Source organism: Colletes gigas, unplaced genomic scaffold (assembly GCF_013123115.1).
Source record: "Colletes gigas isolate AHSC1104 unplaced genomic scaffold, ASM1312311v1 Colletes_gigas_Sc00038, whole genome shotgun sequence".
NCBI lineage: Eukaryota > Metazoa > Arthropoda > Insecta > Hymenoptera > Colletidae > Colletes > Colletes gigas.
In genome coordinates this window covers 1,034,763-1,048,005 of record NW_025106667.1, presented here as the reverse complement: position 1 = coordinate 1,048,005, position 13,243 = coordinate 1,034,763, and the positions used below count along the sequence as shown (strand labels likewise).

Genomic DNA, 13,243 nt, shown 5'->3' with positions numbered 1-13,243 from the left:
GTTGGAATGGCTGTTTGACCGGATCTAGGAAAGGATGTTTATCGAAGACGCGTCGCGTTTTGGCGCTCGCCGCTGCAGATACAAAAGCCTTTTGCAGTCTGTCGACGACCTTCGGTCCACTTTGCACACTCGTTGCGTAATTAAAGCGGCGGCGCAACGCTTAATAAACGGCGGCGATGAGAAACACGCAATCGGCGGCCCTAACACTCGAAATAGAAGTCGCTGGTCGGTAGAGTGGCGGCCTCGACGTAATCATATGTTGCGCGGGCAAAAAAAAAAAAAAAACCACGGCTGATGAACGCTCGATGTCATCGTGCCACGTATCGTTTAACCTTTTCAGGAACGATTACATTCGCGCGAGCTTGGACTCGTTTTAATTATTCTGACCAGTCGCACGGTATCGGCGGTTATCTAATGCCGCGCAAATAAAATTAATTTTCTTGTTTCGATGACAATGTTGCACCGAACATACCACTTACAATGGAATCGGTACGGAAATACAAGAGTAAATAAAAAAACATTTTGTATAAAAATGTTGTATTGTTTCAAGAGGTACACCATATAGTGCGTATGTCTTTTATATGGGCGAAGGAGTTTCAGAGATAAGAATATCAACTTTATCTTTTTTTTTAAATAAAATACTGTACCTTTTATACCAAAATATGGGAGAATATCGAATTCTGAGGAAAAAAGGGTTGATCTATATTAACCCTTTTACGAACAATACCGAGCCAATTTCACGAGTTTGTTATGGTTAGAGAAAAAGGTCATAAAAACCAAACTAACAATGATATTTACAAAATTCAAAAAGCACCATATTACGAAATAAAGAAAGAATAAAGTAATGGCAATTGCATTTCAATATTTATTGCAAATCGTATAAATAACATAATTATAAAATATGATAAAAAGCATAGAAACAAGTTTCTCTTCTACAAACAATATTTACACGTAAGAATAATCATTGTTTGATCACAGTTTTATGTAGGTCACGTAGCAGTAAGTATAAGTATTTGATTTTCAATGATTTTTTAATAAATACTCGATTCGAAATTTGATCAGGCTTTGTTAAAAAGTTATTAACGTTTAAAGTGGAGCCTGTACTGAATTTTTTTCTCGAAAACGCGCAGGATTTCGAGGGTATGTCTATTCACCAAAAATGATTGCGATTCACTCCCACAACCGAAAATAATTTTTCCAGAACAATTTGAAATTTTTTTTCCCCCGTTGAAACATTTCACACCTTCTTGAATTTTTTTCTAGAAAGTGAGTAGGAATTCAGGGGTATGTGTATTCGCCAAAAATGATTGTAATTGACCCCCGAAACCGAAAATAATTTTTTCAGAACGATTCGAAATTTTTGAATTTTGTCGAAAAATTTCATACCTTCTCGAATTTTTTTCTCGAAAATGGTTAGGATTTTGGGGGTACGTTTATTAACCAAAAATGATTGTAACTGACCCCTGCAACTGAAAATATTTTTTCCAGAATGATTTGAAACCTCTCATTTTCCCTGAAAAATTAAGTCGATTTTTCTTAAAATTTCGTTTTCCATTTTTAATAAATTTGTTTAACGTCCTACGGAAATTTTGTTTAGTACATTTTTGTAGGTATCCATGAGCTCCACTTCCATACTAAATTTCAATGGAATACATTCACTATTATAGAAGTTATGGACGTTTGAAGATTGGGCCAGTTTTATGAGGTTTTTCTCATTTTACGGGGTTAAGGTATAAGTTTTCGAACATTTTTACAATTTCAACATATTCTTCACTCAAATACGCGCTGTTTGCCTTTTGAAACATTAAAATCCTCCCATCCGTTCAAATGTTATGACATTTTAAAGATTCGCATGAAATTTCAAGGAAGCATTCTGGCCTCACATTAGATTTTCGGTAAAGAATTTTTTTCTCGAAAGTGCGTAGGATTTCGAGGGTATGTATATTGACCAAAAATGATTATAATTGACCCCTGCAATCAAAAATAATTTTTTTAGAACGATCTGAAATTTTTTAATTTTGTCGAAAAATTTCACACCTTCTCGAATTTTTTTCTCAAAAGTGGGTAGGATTTTGAGGGTATGTCTAATGATAAAAAATGATTGTAATTGTTCCCTGCAAATAAAAATAATTATTCCAGACCGATTTGAAATGTTTTTTTTTCGTCGAAAAATTTAGGCACCTTGGTCTGGATTAGGTCTGGGTTAGGTCTGGGTTAGGTCTGGATTAGGTCTGGATTAGTTTTGGGTCAGGTCTGGATTAGGTCTGGATTAGTTTTGGGTCAAGTCTGGGTTAGGTTTGGGTCAGGTCTGGGTTAGGTCTGGAAGAAAAATTAGATTTGCAATAAAATTAGACCCTTTATAATGTTTTAGAAATCTTTCTCCTAATGCGAAGAATAAGGCACCATCGCATACGCAACGATATATCGTCGTTCGGCACTAAAAGGATTAACCCTAAACCTAATAACTAATGAGTAACTTCACTTTACTTCTTGGCAATCTATGATAAGATTGTGTCATCAATTTGATATTACGCGAAGAAAATTATCAAGAAATAAAATGAAATTGCTCATTAGTTGTTAGGTTTAGGGATAATACAGATCCAATACCTTTTTACTCAGAATTTCATATTCCTACATATTTTTGTATAAAAAATATAGTATTTCATTTAAAAAAGCAAAGTTGTTCTTCAAATCTCCGAAACACCGCCTCCTTCGCCATCGATCGAAAATATCGATTTTTCTTGTTGTTTTCTTAACTTTAGTAGGCTAAAAAAAAAAATAGGAAAAATAATGATTTTGACTTGATATCATGAAAGTCAGTTCGGAAAAGATTGTTTTGAGTAATACGCAAAAAAAAAAAAAATCGAAATTTTTGACGGTTTACAGAACATGCCCTCCTAAAGCTTCTGCTGTTCTCGATTGTTTTCTCTGTCATGGAACAATATTTCGTGTTTCAGGGTTGAGTCTGGACAACAGCAATATGTCGATGTCTTCGGTGGGCCCACAGAGTCCTCTCGACATGAAGCCCGATACAGCGACCCTTATCAATCCAGGAAACTTCAGTCCTTCCGGCCCCAATAGTCCCGGGTAAGTATCGCTGCAGTACACTAAATATTCCATAAACAAAAATTAAGTAGACGAACAGTGTATTGGACGACGCGGAAATTTACTGACACACGTCATAAATCGAGGGTATAATTTTAGATTAGTCACGCCTTCGGAGAAATTGGGCAAAATACTAAAAAAAATAGCTACTAAAAGCACCTTTCAGTTTTATCGATCAAAGTGTATGTATTGAATATAAATCTAACATATCTAACAAGTACGGAAATACTCTGTCGTTTGGTTTTTACGACAGACCATCCGTCCATCGTTGGAAAAAATATTTCTCCCTTTGTTTTATACAATATCAATTATTTCTTATAAATAATAAGAAAATAAAAGTACATGATTTATTCGTATAAAGAGAGATATCTTTAATCTTTGAAACTTCTTTTTAGAATTTTCTTCTATCGATCTTTTAGAGTGAAGAAATTTTGTTATAATTAGCTCCTTTGTCTTTATTATTGATTGTAATGAAATATTTTTCAAGCCTATAGCTAGAGTTCTGGTTCCAGTTAAACTCGCGAGACTTGTAGACAGCATTTTGTCCGATTCAGGGCAGTAGTTGTCGTAGGTTGAGTTTTTGTTACGCTCTTCTTTGCATGTAAGATCCTTCAACGCTGGTTGTCACAGCAACCTCCTGAGCACGTCGCCGAGTGGCCAGAACAAAGCAGTGGCACCTTACCCGCCGAACCACCCTCTTTCCGGCAGCAAACACCTTTGCTCGATCTGCGGGGACCGTGCCAGCGGCAAACATTACGGCGTCTATAGGTAAGTCAATGATTTTTTCATTGTAAATGATGGGGTTTTGTAATGAGCTGACACATTCGATATAACTGTTCGATATAAACGTATATTTAGAAGTAAATTAAACACGTGTGCATACAAAAGCGATGCGTACTCTCGGGGAGACATATTTGGACTGAACAACAACAGAAAAACAAAACAATATGTTCGTATCGATAACGGCCATCATCGATTCTCTAACAGTAAATCACTCGTTTTAAAAACTTTTCCAACACTGGTGTCGTAACCGAGGATAACTGTGCCAGTAGTTGGCCGTTTAGAGCATAGCGAAAACTCATTTTACGCGTTAGAAAATTATGTTAGCTTTGATCGATGCGAAGAATGTCATCAAAATGTAGTCGAGACGGTTGTCTAGATATCAGAACGTGAAAAAAAGAAAAATACAAATAGAAAAGCCGTATAAAGAATAAAAAAGGTTCCAGGACGATAAAGACGTGTCGTGTAAAAGATAAATAATTTCTACAAAGGATTCGTCAGTTATCGTTGATTATTCTTTATTTTTAATAAAGTTTTAAGTTGGTTAAAATTTTAAATAATATGAAACGAATTACGAGACAAAGAATTGGTCGCTCGAGATCAATAGTAAAGTATTTAATCCTACACTTGCGAAAAGTGCCAACGACGATATATCGTTGCGTATGCGGTGGTGTCTTATTCTTCGCATTAGGAGAAAGATCTGTCTCAAAAAAAATTTCTAAAACATTATAAAGGGTCAAATTTTATTGCAAAAGCATTTAAAAAATTATTTTTCGGTTTAACCCTTTGCCCTAGAAGCCCTTTTCGCTCGGGCGAACCAGGAACTCGACACTACTTTCTGGCGGAAACGTATATTCTGAAGTCATGTTATACAGGGTGTTCGGCCAACCCTGGGAACAAATTTAAATAGGAGATTCTAGAGGCCAAAATAAGACGAAAATGAAGAATATCAATTTCTTGACTAAGGCCTCGTTAAAAAGTTATTAACAATTAAATGAAAAAATTTCAAACCGTTCTGGAAAAATTATCTTCGATTGCAGGGGCCAATTAAAATCATTTTCTATCATTACACATACCCCCGAAATCCTACACATTTTCGAGAAAAAATTTCTTACCGAAAATCTAATTTTTCTTCCAGACCTAACCCAGACCTGACCCAAACCTAATCCAGACCTAACCCAAACCTTTTTTTGTTGGGTCAGGTCTGGGTTAGGTCTGAATTAGGTTTGGGTTAGGTCTGGGTTAGGTCTGGATTAGTTTTGGGTCAGGTCTGGGTTAGGTCTAGATTAGGTTTGGGTCAGGTCTGGGTTAAGTCTGGATTAGGTCTGGGTTAGGTCTGTGTCAGGTCTGGGTTAGGTCTGGGTTAGGTCTGGATTAGTTTTGGGTGTAATCCAGACCTAACCCAGACCTGACCCAAACCTAATCCAGACCTAACCCAGACCTGACCCAAAACTAATCCAGACCTAACCCAGACCTAACCCAGACCTGACCCAAACCTAATCCAGACCTAACCCAGACCTAACCCAGACCTGACCCAGACCTGACCCAAACCTAACCCAGACCTAACCTAGACCTGACCCAAAACTAATCCAAACCTAACCCAGACCTGACCCAAACCTAACCCAGACCTGACCCAAACCTAACCCAGACCTGACCCAAACCTAACCCAGACCTAACCTAGACCTGACCCAAAACTAATCCAGACCTAACCCAGACCTAATCCAGACCTAACCCAGACCTGACCCAAACCTAATCCAGACCTAACCCAGACCTGACCCAAAACTAATCCAGACCTAATCCAGACCTAATCCAGACCTAACCCAGACCTGACCCAAACCTAATCCAGACCTAACCCAGACCTGACCCAGACCTGACCCAAACCTAACCCAGACCTGACCCAAACCTAACCCAGACCTGACCCAAACCTAACCCAGACCAGACCCAAACCTAACCCAGACCTGACCCAAACCTAACCCAGACCTAACCTAGACCTGACCCAAAACTAATCCAAACCTAACCCAGACCTGACCCAAACCTAACCCAGACCTGACCCAAACCTAACCCAGACCTAACCTAGACCTGACCCAAAACTAATCCAGACCTAACCCAGACCTAATCCAGACCTAACCCAGACCTGACCCAAACCTAACCCAGACCAAGGTGCCTAAATTTTTCGACGAAAAAAAAAATTTCAAATCGTTCTGGAAAAATTATTTTCGGTTTTGGGGGTCAATTACAATCATTTTTGGTGAATAGACATATCCTCGAAATCCTGCGCGTTTTCGAGAAAAAAATTCAGTACAGGCTCCACTTTAAACGTTAATAACTTTTTAACAAAGCCTCATCAAATGTTGAATCGAGTATTTATTAGAAAATCATTGAAAATCAAATACTTATACTTTCTGCTACATGACCTACATAAAACTGTGATCAAACAATGATTATTCTTCTGTGTAAATATTGTTTGTAGAAGTAGAAACTTGTTTCTATGCTTTTTATCATATTTTATAATTATGTTATTTATATGATTTGGAATAAATATTGAAATGCAATTGCCATTACTTTATTCTTTCTTTATTTCGTAATATGCTGCTTTCTGAATTTTGTAAATATCATTCTTAGTTTGCTTTTTATGAGCTTTTTCTCTAACCATAACAAACTCGTGAAATTGGCTCGGTATTGTTCGCATAGGCAGCCGTTTTTCGCTCGGCACTAAAAGGGTTAAAAAAAAAGTAACTATTGCAATAAACTGAATAAACATACAAATTAAAAAAAAAAAAAATATATGTCATGTTTTGAATGGAAAAATGACAGCGATCTAAAGAGTAGCAGGTTACGTAGATCTTATTGGTCGAAGGAAGAGTAAAATACGCAATCGTCGATCAAACGCTACATGCATTTAGCAACAGTTCGTCCGCGTCGTAGAAATTCGTCGCAGAATCGTAAATTTCTCCATCGACACCGTCCCTACTCCCACTAAGCTGCTGTCTAAACATTGTCTGATAAGTTTGTCACACGCATGCGAGAAAGAAGCATCTGCGAACACGTGCAACAACGCTGCGTTTGCATAATCGTCGTGCGTCGAACCTGCTCAGAAGGAATAATAAAAATGTTGTCGAACCAACTGGCGCGGCAGACGATCGACGTGAAATATGCATTGCAGAAAGTCCATGCTAGAATTATGAATTATTTTTCTTCTTCTTCTCTCGCGCTTAATTGCAACGAAATTGCTTGGCTCTCTATATACATATAATTCTGAAACAGTAACGAACTCATTTATTTTAGAATAAATGTGTAATTCAACTGTTTCTAGGTAAACATAGATTCCCAACACGATTTCAAATTTGAACAAGTTGTTGTCATTAGATTTTACGTTCGTTAAACTTAAGTATGGCACAGCAAAAAAGTATGATTTTCAAAACTGTTTTCCTACTATTCGTTGCATCAAACGTACGATGATGAAGTTCTTCAAATAACTTGTGTGCAGTGTGCAACACTTAATCGGTCGATGACGTCTATTACGTGGAAACATCGATTACGATTTCTTAATCGATTAAGGCTTGGATAGTAAATCCTATAGGTATGACATTACATCGATCTGTGAAAACAGAACGTTTCGTTGGAGTTGTCGAACATGTTGAGCCCTTGTTCTCGTGAAAATACGGATTTGTTAAAGTTTCTGGCACTATTTGTTTTATTATGAAGTGGTAAAGGCTTTAAGCCGGCACTTTTTCGCAGAGTTACAAAACCTTGAACTTGGGGCGTTGTCTACAGTGACGAAGCTAGAAATTATGCCACCCTTTGGGTATGCTACCCTCCAAGAACACAATAAACAAAAAGCATTCCCGAACAGAAAGATAAAACAACGTATAAGGGAAGCAATAAAATTAAGATATCAAGCTTATTTGTTAAGTAGAAAAATTAAATACAATTTTTACAATGTCATTTTCTTCGTCTCTGGAATGGATTACAGACTCGTTAGTATTTTTCGTCCAACGAACGTGTCTCGAGCGAAGAATCATTCGTGTTTCCAAACGACCAACTTATCCAATTAAAACTTCCAAAGACTAATTTCCAATTTTGTGTGAATTCTCCGGACTATAATGACGAAAGTAGGAAGGTGGCGATGGATCTTCGCGTCTTCTTAAAAGTTTCACGAGTGTTCCGCCAAGGATTTATTCGATATCTCGCGCATGGTCCAAGTTATACCGAGTCTAATTTGCTGAGATAGATCGGTACGAAATTGCGAGAAGAATAGCGGAATAAAAATGTGTAAGAACAGGACAACGCTTAATGAAAATGTACTTTCTCATCCTGAAGCATTAAAAGTTTGTGTTTCACGGAAAAACTAATGAATAGATGAAATCCATGTACGAAAACAACTAATAGATTTTTAAATAACATTACAAAAAGCAAACAGAAAATGGGATGGGTCACGTTGTGGAATCAGGTGACGAGGGGAAGATACTTGACCAGTTATCAAGATTTTAGAAAAGACACTAGTCTATCTTTTATCTTGGAGACTATTTTCGAAATTAATTTTGTTCCAAATGAAAAGTCCAGTGTTTGTCTTGCGTGATTACACTGTTCAACACAAATTTTGTTTTTCCGTACCCACTAGGTGATTTTTGTAGAGCTCTGTTTCCTAAACACGAATGCGAAAACGGAATTGCTGTATCGCCCCCAGTTTTCGAAAAACACGAGTTTTTGTGAAAACGTCCAATTTTGGGCAAAAACGAGGTATTACGCGGAAATTAAAAACATCAGACAGTTCCACTTAATCTTAAAAGATAGAGGAGAGATTCCTGAATATGCTAACATCGATAGTTATAATATTCTGTGCTTTTTGAACGGTTGTAAATGATCGCCAAAGTTTGAAAAAGTGTCGAAGTACGTACTTTATACACAATACTTTTGCATATTTACGAAAAGTTCTTTACCTGGCACGAAATTTATACACAGGATCTGATTCTGCAGACAGTTCTGAAGAAGAAACTGTCCCAACAGAAGTGCAGAAGCCGTTCTCAAATGTCACAGGTCGAGAAAATGTGTGTTGGCAACGCGTACACGACGTTTGACCGCCACGCGGCCATCGCTAGTCTATCTCGGCGCGGCAGTGCCGTAGCTACCTACAAGCGAAACTGGTATAATGGTGCAATAGGGTATGCACTCTGTATACAGGGTGTTCGGCCACCCTTGGGAAAAATTTTAGTGGGGGATTCTAGAGGCCAAAATAAGACGAAAATTAAGAATATTAATTTGTTGATGGAGGCTTCGTTAAAAAGTTATTAACAATTAAATTCAAAAATTTCAAATCGTTCTGGAAAAATTATATAGACCTGACCCAAATCTAATGCAGACCTAACCCAGACCTAACCCAGACCTGACCCAAACCTAACCCAGACCTAACCCAGATCTAATTCAGATCTAATCCAGACCTAACCCAGAGCTAACTCAGACCTAACCCAGACCTAACCCAGACCTGACCCAAACCTAACCCAGACCTAACCCAGATCTAACCCAGACCTAACCCAGACCTAACCCAAATCTAACCCAGACCTAACCCAGACCTAACCCAAATCTAATCCAGACCTAACCCAGACCTGACCCAAACCTAACCCAGACCTGACCCAGACCTGACCCAAACCTAACCCAGACCTAATCCAGACCTAATCCAGACCTAACCCAGACCAAAGTGCCTAAATTTTTCGACGAAAAAAAAAACATTTCAAATCGGTCTGGAATAATTATTTTTATTTGCAGGGATCAATTACAATCATTTTTTATCATTAGACATACCCTCAAAATCCTACCCAGTTTTGAGAAAAAAATTCGAGAAGGTGTGAAATTTTTCGACAAAATTAAAAAATTTCAAATCGTTCTGAAAAAATTATTTTAGGTTGCAGGGTCAATTATAATCATTTTTGGTGAATAGACATACCCTCAAAATCCTACCCACTTTCTAGAAAAAAATTCGAGAATGTGTGAAATTTTTCGACGTAAAATAATAATTTCAAATCGTTCTGGAAAAATTATTTTCGATTACGGGGATCAATTACAATCATTTTTGGTGAATAGACATACCCTCGAAATCCTGTGCATTTTTGAGAAAAAAATTCAGTACAGGCGGAACTTTAAACGTTAATAACTTTTTAACGAAGCCTCCATCAACAAATTGGTGTTCTTGATTTTTGTTTTATTTTGCCCTCAAGAATCTCCCATTAAAATTTTTCCCAGAGGTGGCCGAACACCCTGTATAGTATGTTTGATTTTTTTTGTAACTTTTATTGCTTAATATATTTGTATACTCTAGGATACTAATCACTGAATAATATTTTCAAAATCCATGCAAACTTATCAATGGAATCGCTCGAACATGTACGCTTTTCTTAGAAAGATCTGGGGTAAATCCTTGCTATTCACACTTCGCTCTTAGGAATATCATTCCTATTCTGTGAGGCAAACCCAACAATAAAATGTTGTTTATTTTTTTACGGCTTTATATTTAAAAAAACCATTCATATACATACAATGAACATCGAAATTGTTTAGAAATGGAAATGATCGAGAAATGTTTTGTACAAATCCACAAACAGATTAAAAAATAAGAAATGATTGTAAGAGCCGACGATTTATACAGACATTGTAAATAGGGACCGTGTCTGTCGGCGATCATCGTAGAGCGCGGCTCTTCGAGTGTAAGATGATCGCCGCAGACCGCGGCTGATAAAAGCGAATGTTTCGAAAACATTGTAGGGTTCGGCGTCTTTTGAGACGCCGATGAGCGAACCCGCGAAAGCGAGCGTGCGTTGAATCAGGAGCAGTCGTGTATTGGAACTTCTGAACAGTGCAGAACCATAGTAAAACCACGCCTATTATTTGTCCTGACACTTCCGAGTCACGCAGTATCTTTATTTTCCGTTTTTCCTCTCCCGCTCTCCCCTATTACATGATAAACATATACAGGAATTGGGAGCCTAAGATATTATTGGTGTCGCATCCATTATGCGTAGCTACGGCACTGCCGAGCCGAGTTAGACTAGCGATGGCCGCGTGGCGGTAAAACGCCGTGCACGTGTTGCCAATACACTTTTTCTCGACCTGTGACAATTGAGAACGGCTTCTACACTTCTGTTGGGGCAGTTTCTTCTTCAGAAATGTCTGCAGAATCAGACCCTGTGTATAAATTTCGTGTCAGGTAAAGAACTTTTCGTAAATATGCAAAAGTATTGTGTGTAAAGTACGTACTTCGACACTTTTTCAAACTTTGGCGATCATTTACAACCGTTCAAAAAGCACAAAATATTATGACTATCGATGTTAGCATATTCAGGAATCTCTCCTCTATCTTTTAAGATTAAGTGGAACTGTCTGTTGTTTTTAAGAATTACGAAGCTCTTTAAGAATTTACCTAGTGAATATTGAAAAACAGAAAACAAAATTTAATTTGTAGAACAGTGTTATTGGTTGATCTCCACGTTGGCTTGCAGAGAACCGTCCAACCGATGATACCTCGTGCGTGTTGCATCAGAGCACCAGTAACCTTGAATTTAGTGCGAGTTGTGGCCCGTGAGGTTAGGACGACTAGCCAGCCGTAGTTCCTACTTAGGGTGGGAGAGAGAGAGAGACTGTCTTGGTCGTGCAGGCACTTTGCTCCAGTGGCAGCTAATTAAGCAATCACGGCCATTACCAGGGTCTGGACTAGCACGCCGTGTCAGACGCATTCGTGATTGATTTATCCCTTGCAATATTTTTACCAATGTAGCATATACGCACGTGTGTTGACCAGAATGGGCAACATTTCTAAATTTAGTGTTAAAAACTCCCTGAAATGTGTTGAAATATCGCTAAATCTGCAATATCAATTTTAATCAAAAACAGCCAATATTAACAAAGTCTGAAACGTTCCACTTCTTTTTCGCGCTTGTTGTTGTTGTTGTTGTTGTCGTCGTCGCACGAGTGAAAACAGGAGAAAAGTATATACAATTATCCGCCATTGTGGAAATACGCGGAGTGACTGCACCGAAAATAAGTTCCTCGTGGAATGTCGTCGGTTCGCTGGTAGCAGTGAGATTCCTGGAGTGGTTCCAATTTTAAAAACGAGAACGCCCTAGCTCGCGTTTAACACTTGGAAATTAAACTTATTTAGAATTTTATGAGTATTAATTTGTAGGAGTTTTTGTTTACTAATATTTTAAGCGAAGTTGAACCGTTGTTCTAGTTGCGAAGGCTGCAAAGGATTCTTCAAGAGGACCGTCCGCAAGGACCTGTCGTACGCGTGTCGCGAGGAAAAGTCCTGCATCATCGACAAGAGGCAAAGAAATCGGTGCCAGTATTGCAGATACCAGAAATGCCTGGCCATGGGTATGAAAAGGGAGGCTGTCCAGGAGGAACGACAGCGCACCAAGGAGAGGGATCAGAGCGAGGTGGAGAGTACGAGCAGTTTGCATTCGGACATGCCCATCGAACGTATCTTGGAGGCTGAGAAACGAGTCGAATGCAAGCTGGAACAGCAAGGAAATTACGAGGTAAATATTCGAATTAGAGTAAACGAGTGAAGCGAATGGACCAGTCTTCTTCCACCTGGATTCAACGGGGTACATGTTCTAGCCTACAGGTCAATTTTTTACCTGCCATTTGGGATTTTAAGATTTTGTTATTATTTCGTAATTTTCGACCCTAGATCTGGGTTAGGTCTGGGTTAGGTCTGGATTAGATCTAAGTTAGGTCTGGGTTAGGTCTGGATTAGATCTGAGTTAGCTCTGGGTTAGGTCTGGATTAGATCTGGGTTAGGTCTGGGTTAGGTCTGGATTAGATCTGAGTTAGGTCTGGATTAGATCTGAATTAGATCTGGGTTAGGTCTGGGTTAGGTCTGGATTAGATCTGGGTTAGGTCTGGGTTAGGTCTGGATTAGATCTGAGTTAGCTCTGGGTTAGGTCTGGATTAGATCTGAATTAGATCTGGGTTAGGTCTGGGTTAGGTCTGGATTAGATCTGGGTTAGGTCTGGGTTAGGTCTGGATTAGATCTGAGTTAGCTCTGGGTTAGGTCTGGATTAGATCTGAATTAGATCTGGGTTTGGTCTGGGTTAGGTCTGGATTAGATCTGAGTTAGCTCTGGGTTAGGTCTGGGTTAGGTCTGGAATAAGTCTGGGTTAGGTCTTAATTTACTGTTAAAAAGACGAGTTTGCTAATTAGGAAATCTAATTTTTCTTCCAGACCTAACCCAGACCTAACCCAGACCTAACCCAGACTTAATTCAGACCTAACCCAGACCTAACCCAGACTTAATTCAGACCTAACCCAGACCTAACCCAGATCTAACCCAGACTTAATTCAGACCTAACCCAGACCTAACCCA

The 13,243-nt window shown here is 38.5% G+C and overlaps 1 protein-coding gene across 1 annotated transcript in view; it reads left to right on the top strand.

Moving 5' to 3' along the window:
• The window catches only part of LOC122402649 (retinoic acid receptor RXR-alpha-B), a 42,219-nt gene that overhangs the window by 24,639 nt on the left and 4,337 nt on the right, over nt 1-13,243 (top strand). Inside the window, exons 2-4 of the mRNA XM_043405608.1 lie at nt 2,958-3,087; nt 3,712-3,873; nt 12,107-12,413. Of these exons, the coding sequence (XP_043261543.1) occupies nt 2,958-3,087; nt 3,712-3,873; nt 12,107-12,413 (599 nt within the window). The remainder of the gene's footprint in view (nt 1-2,957; nt 3,088-3,711; nt 3,874-12,106; nt 12,414-13,243) is intronic.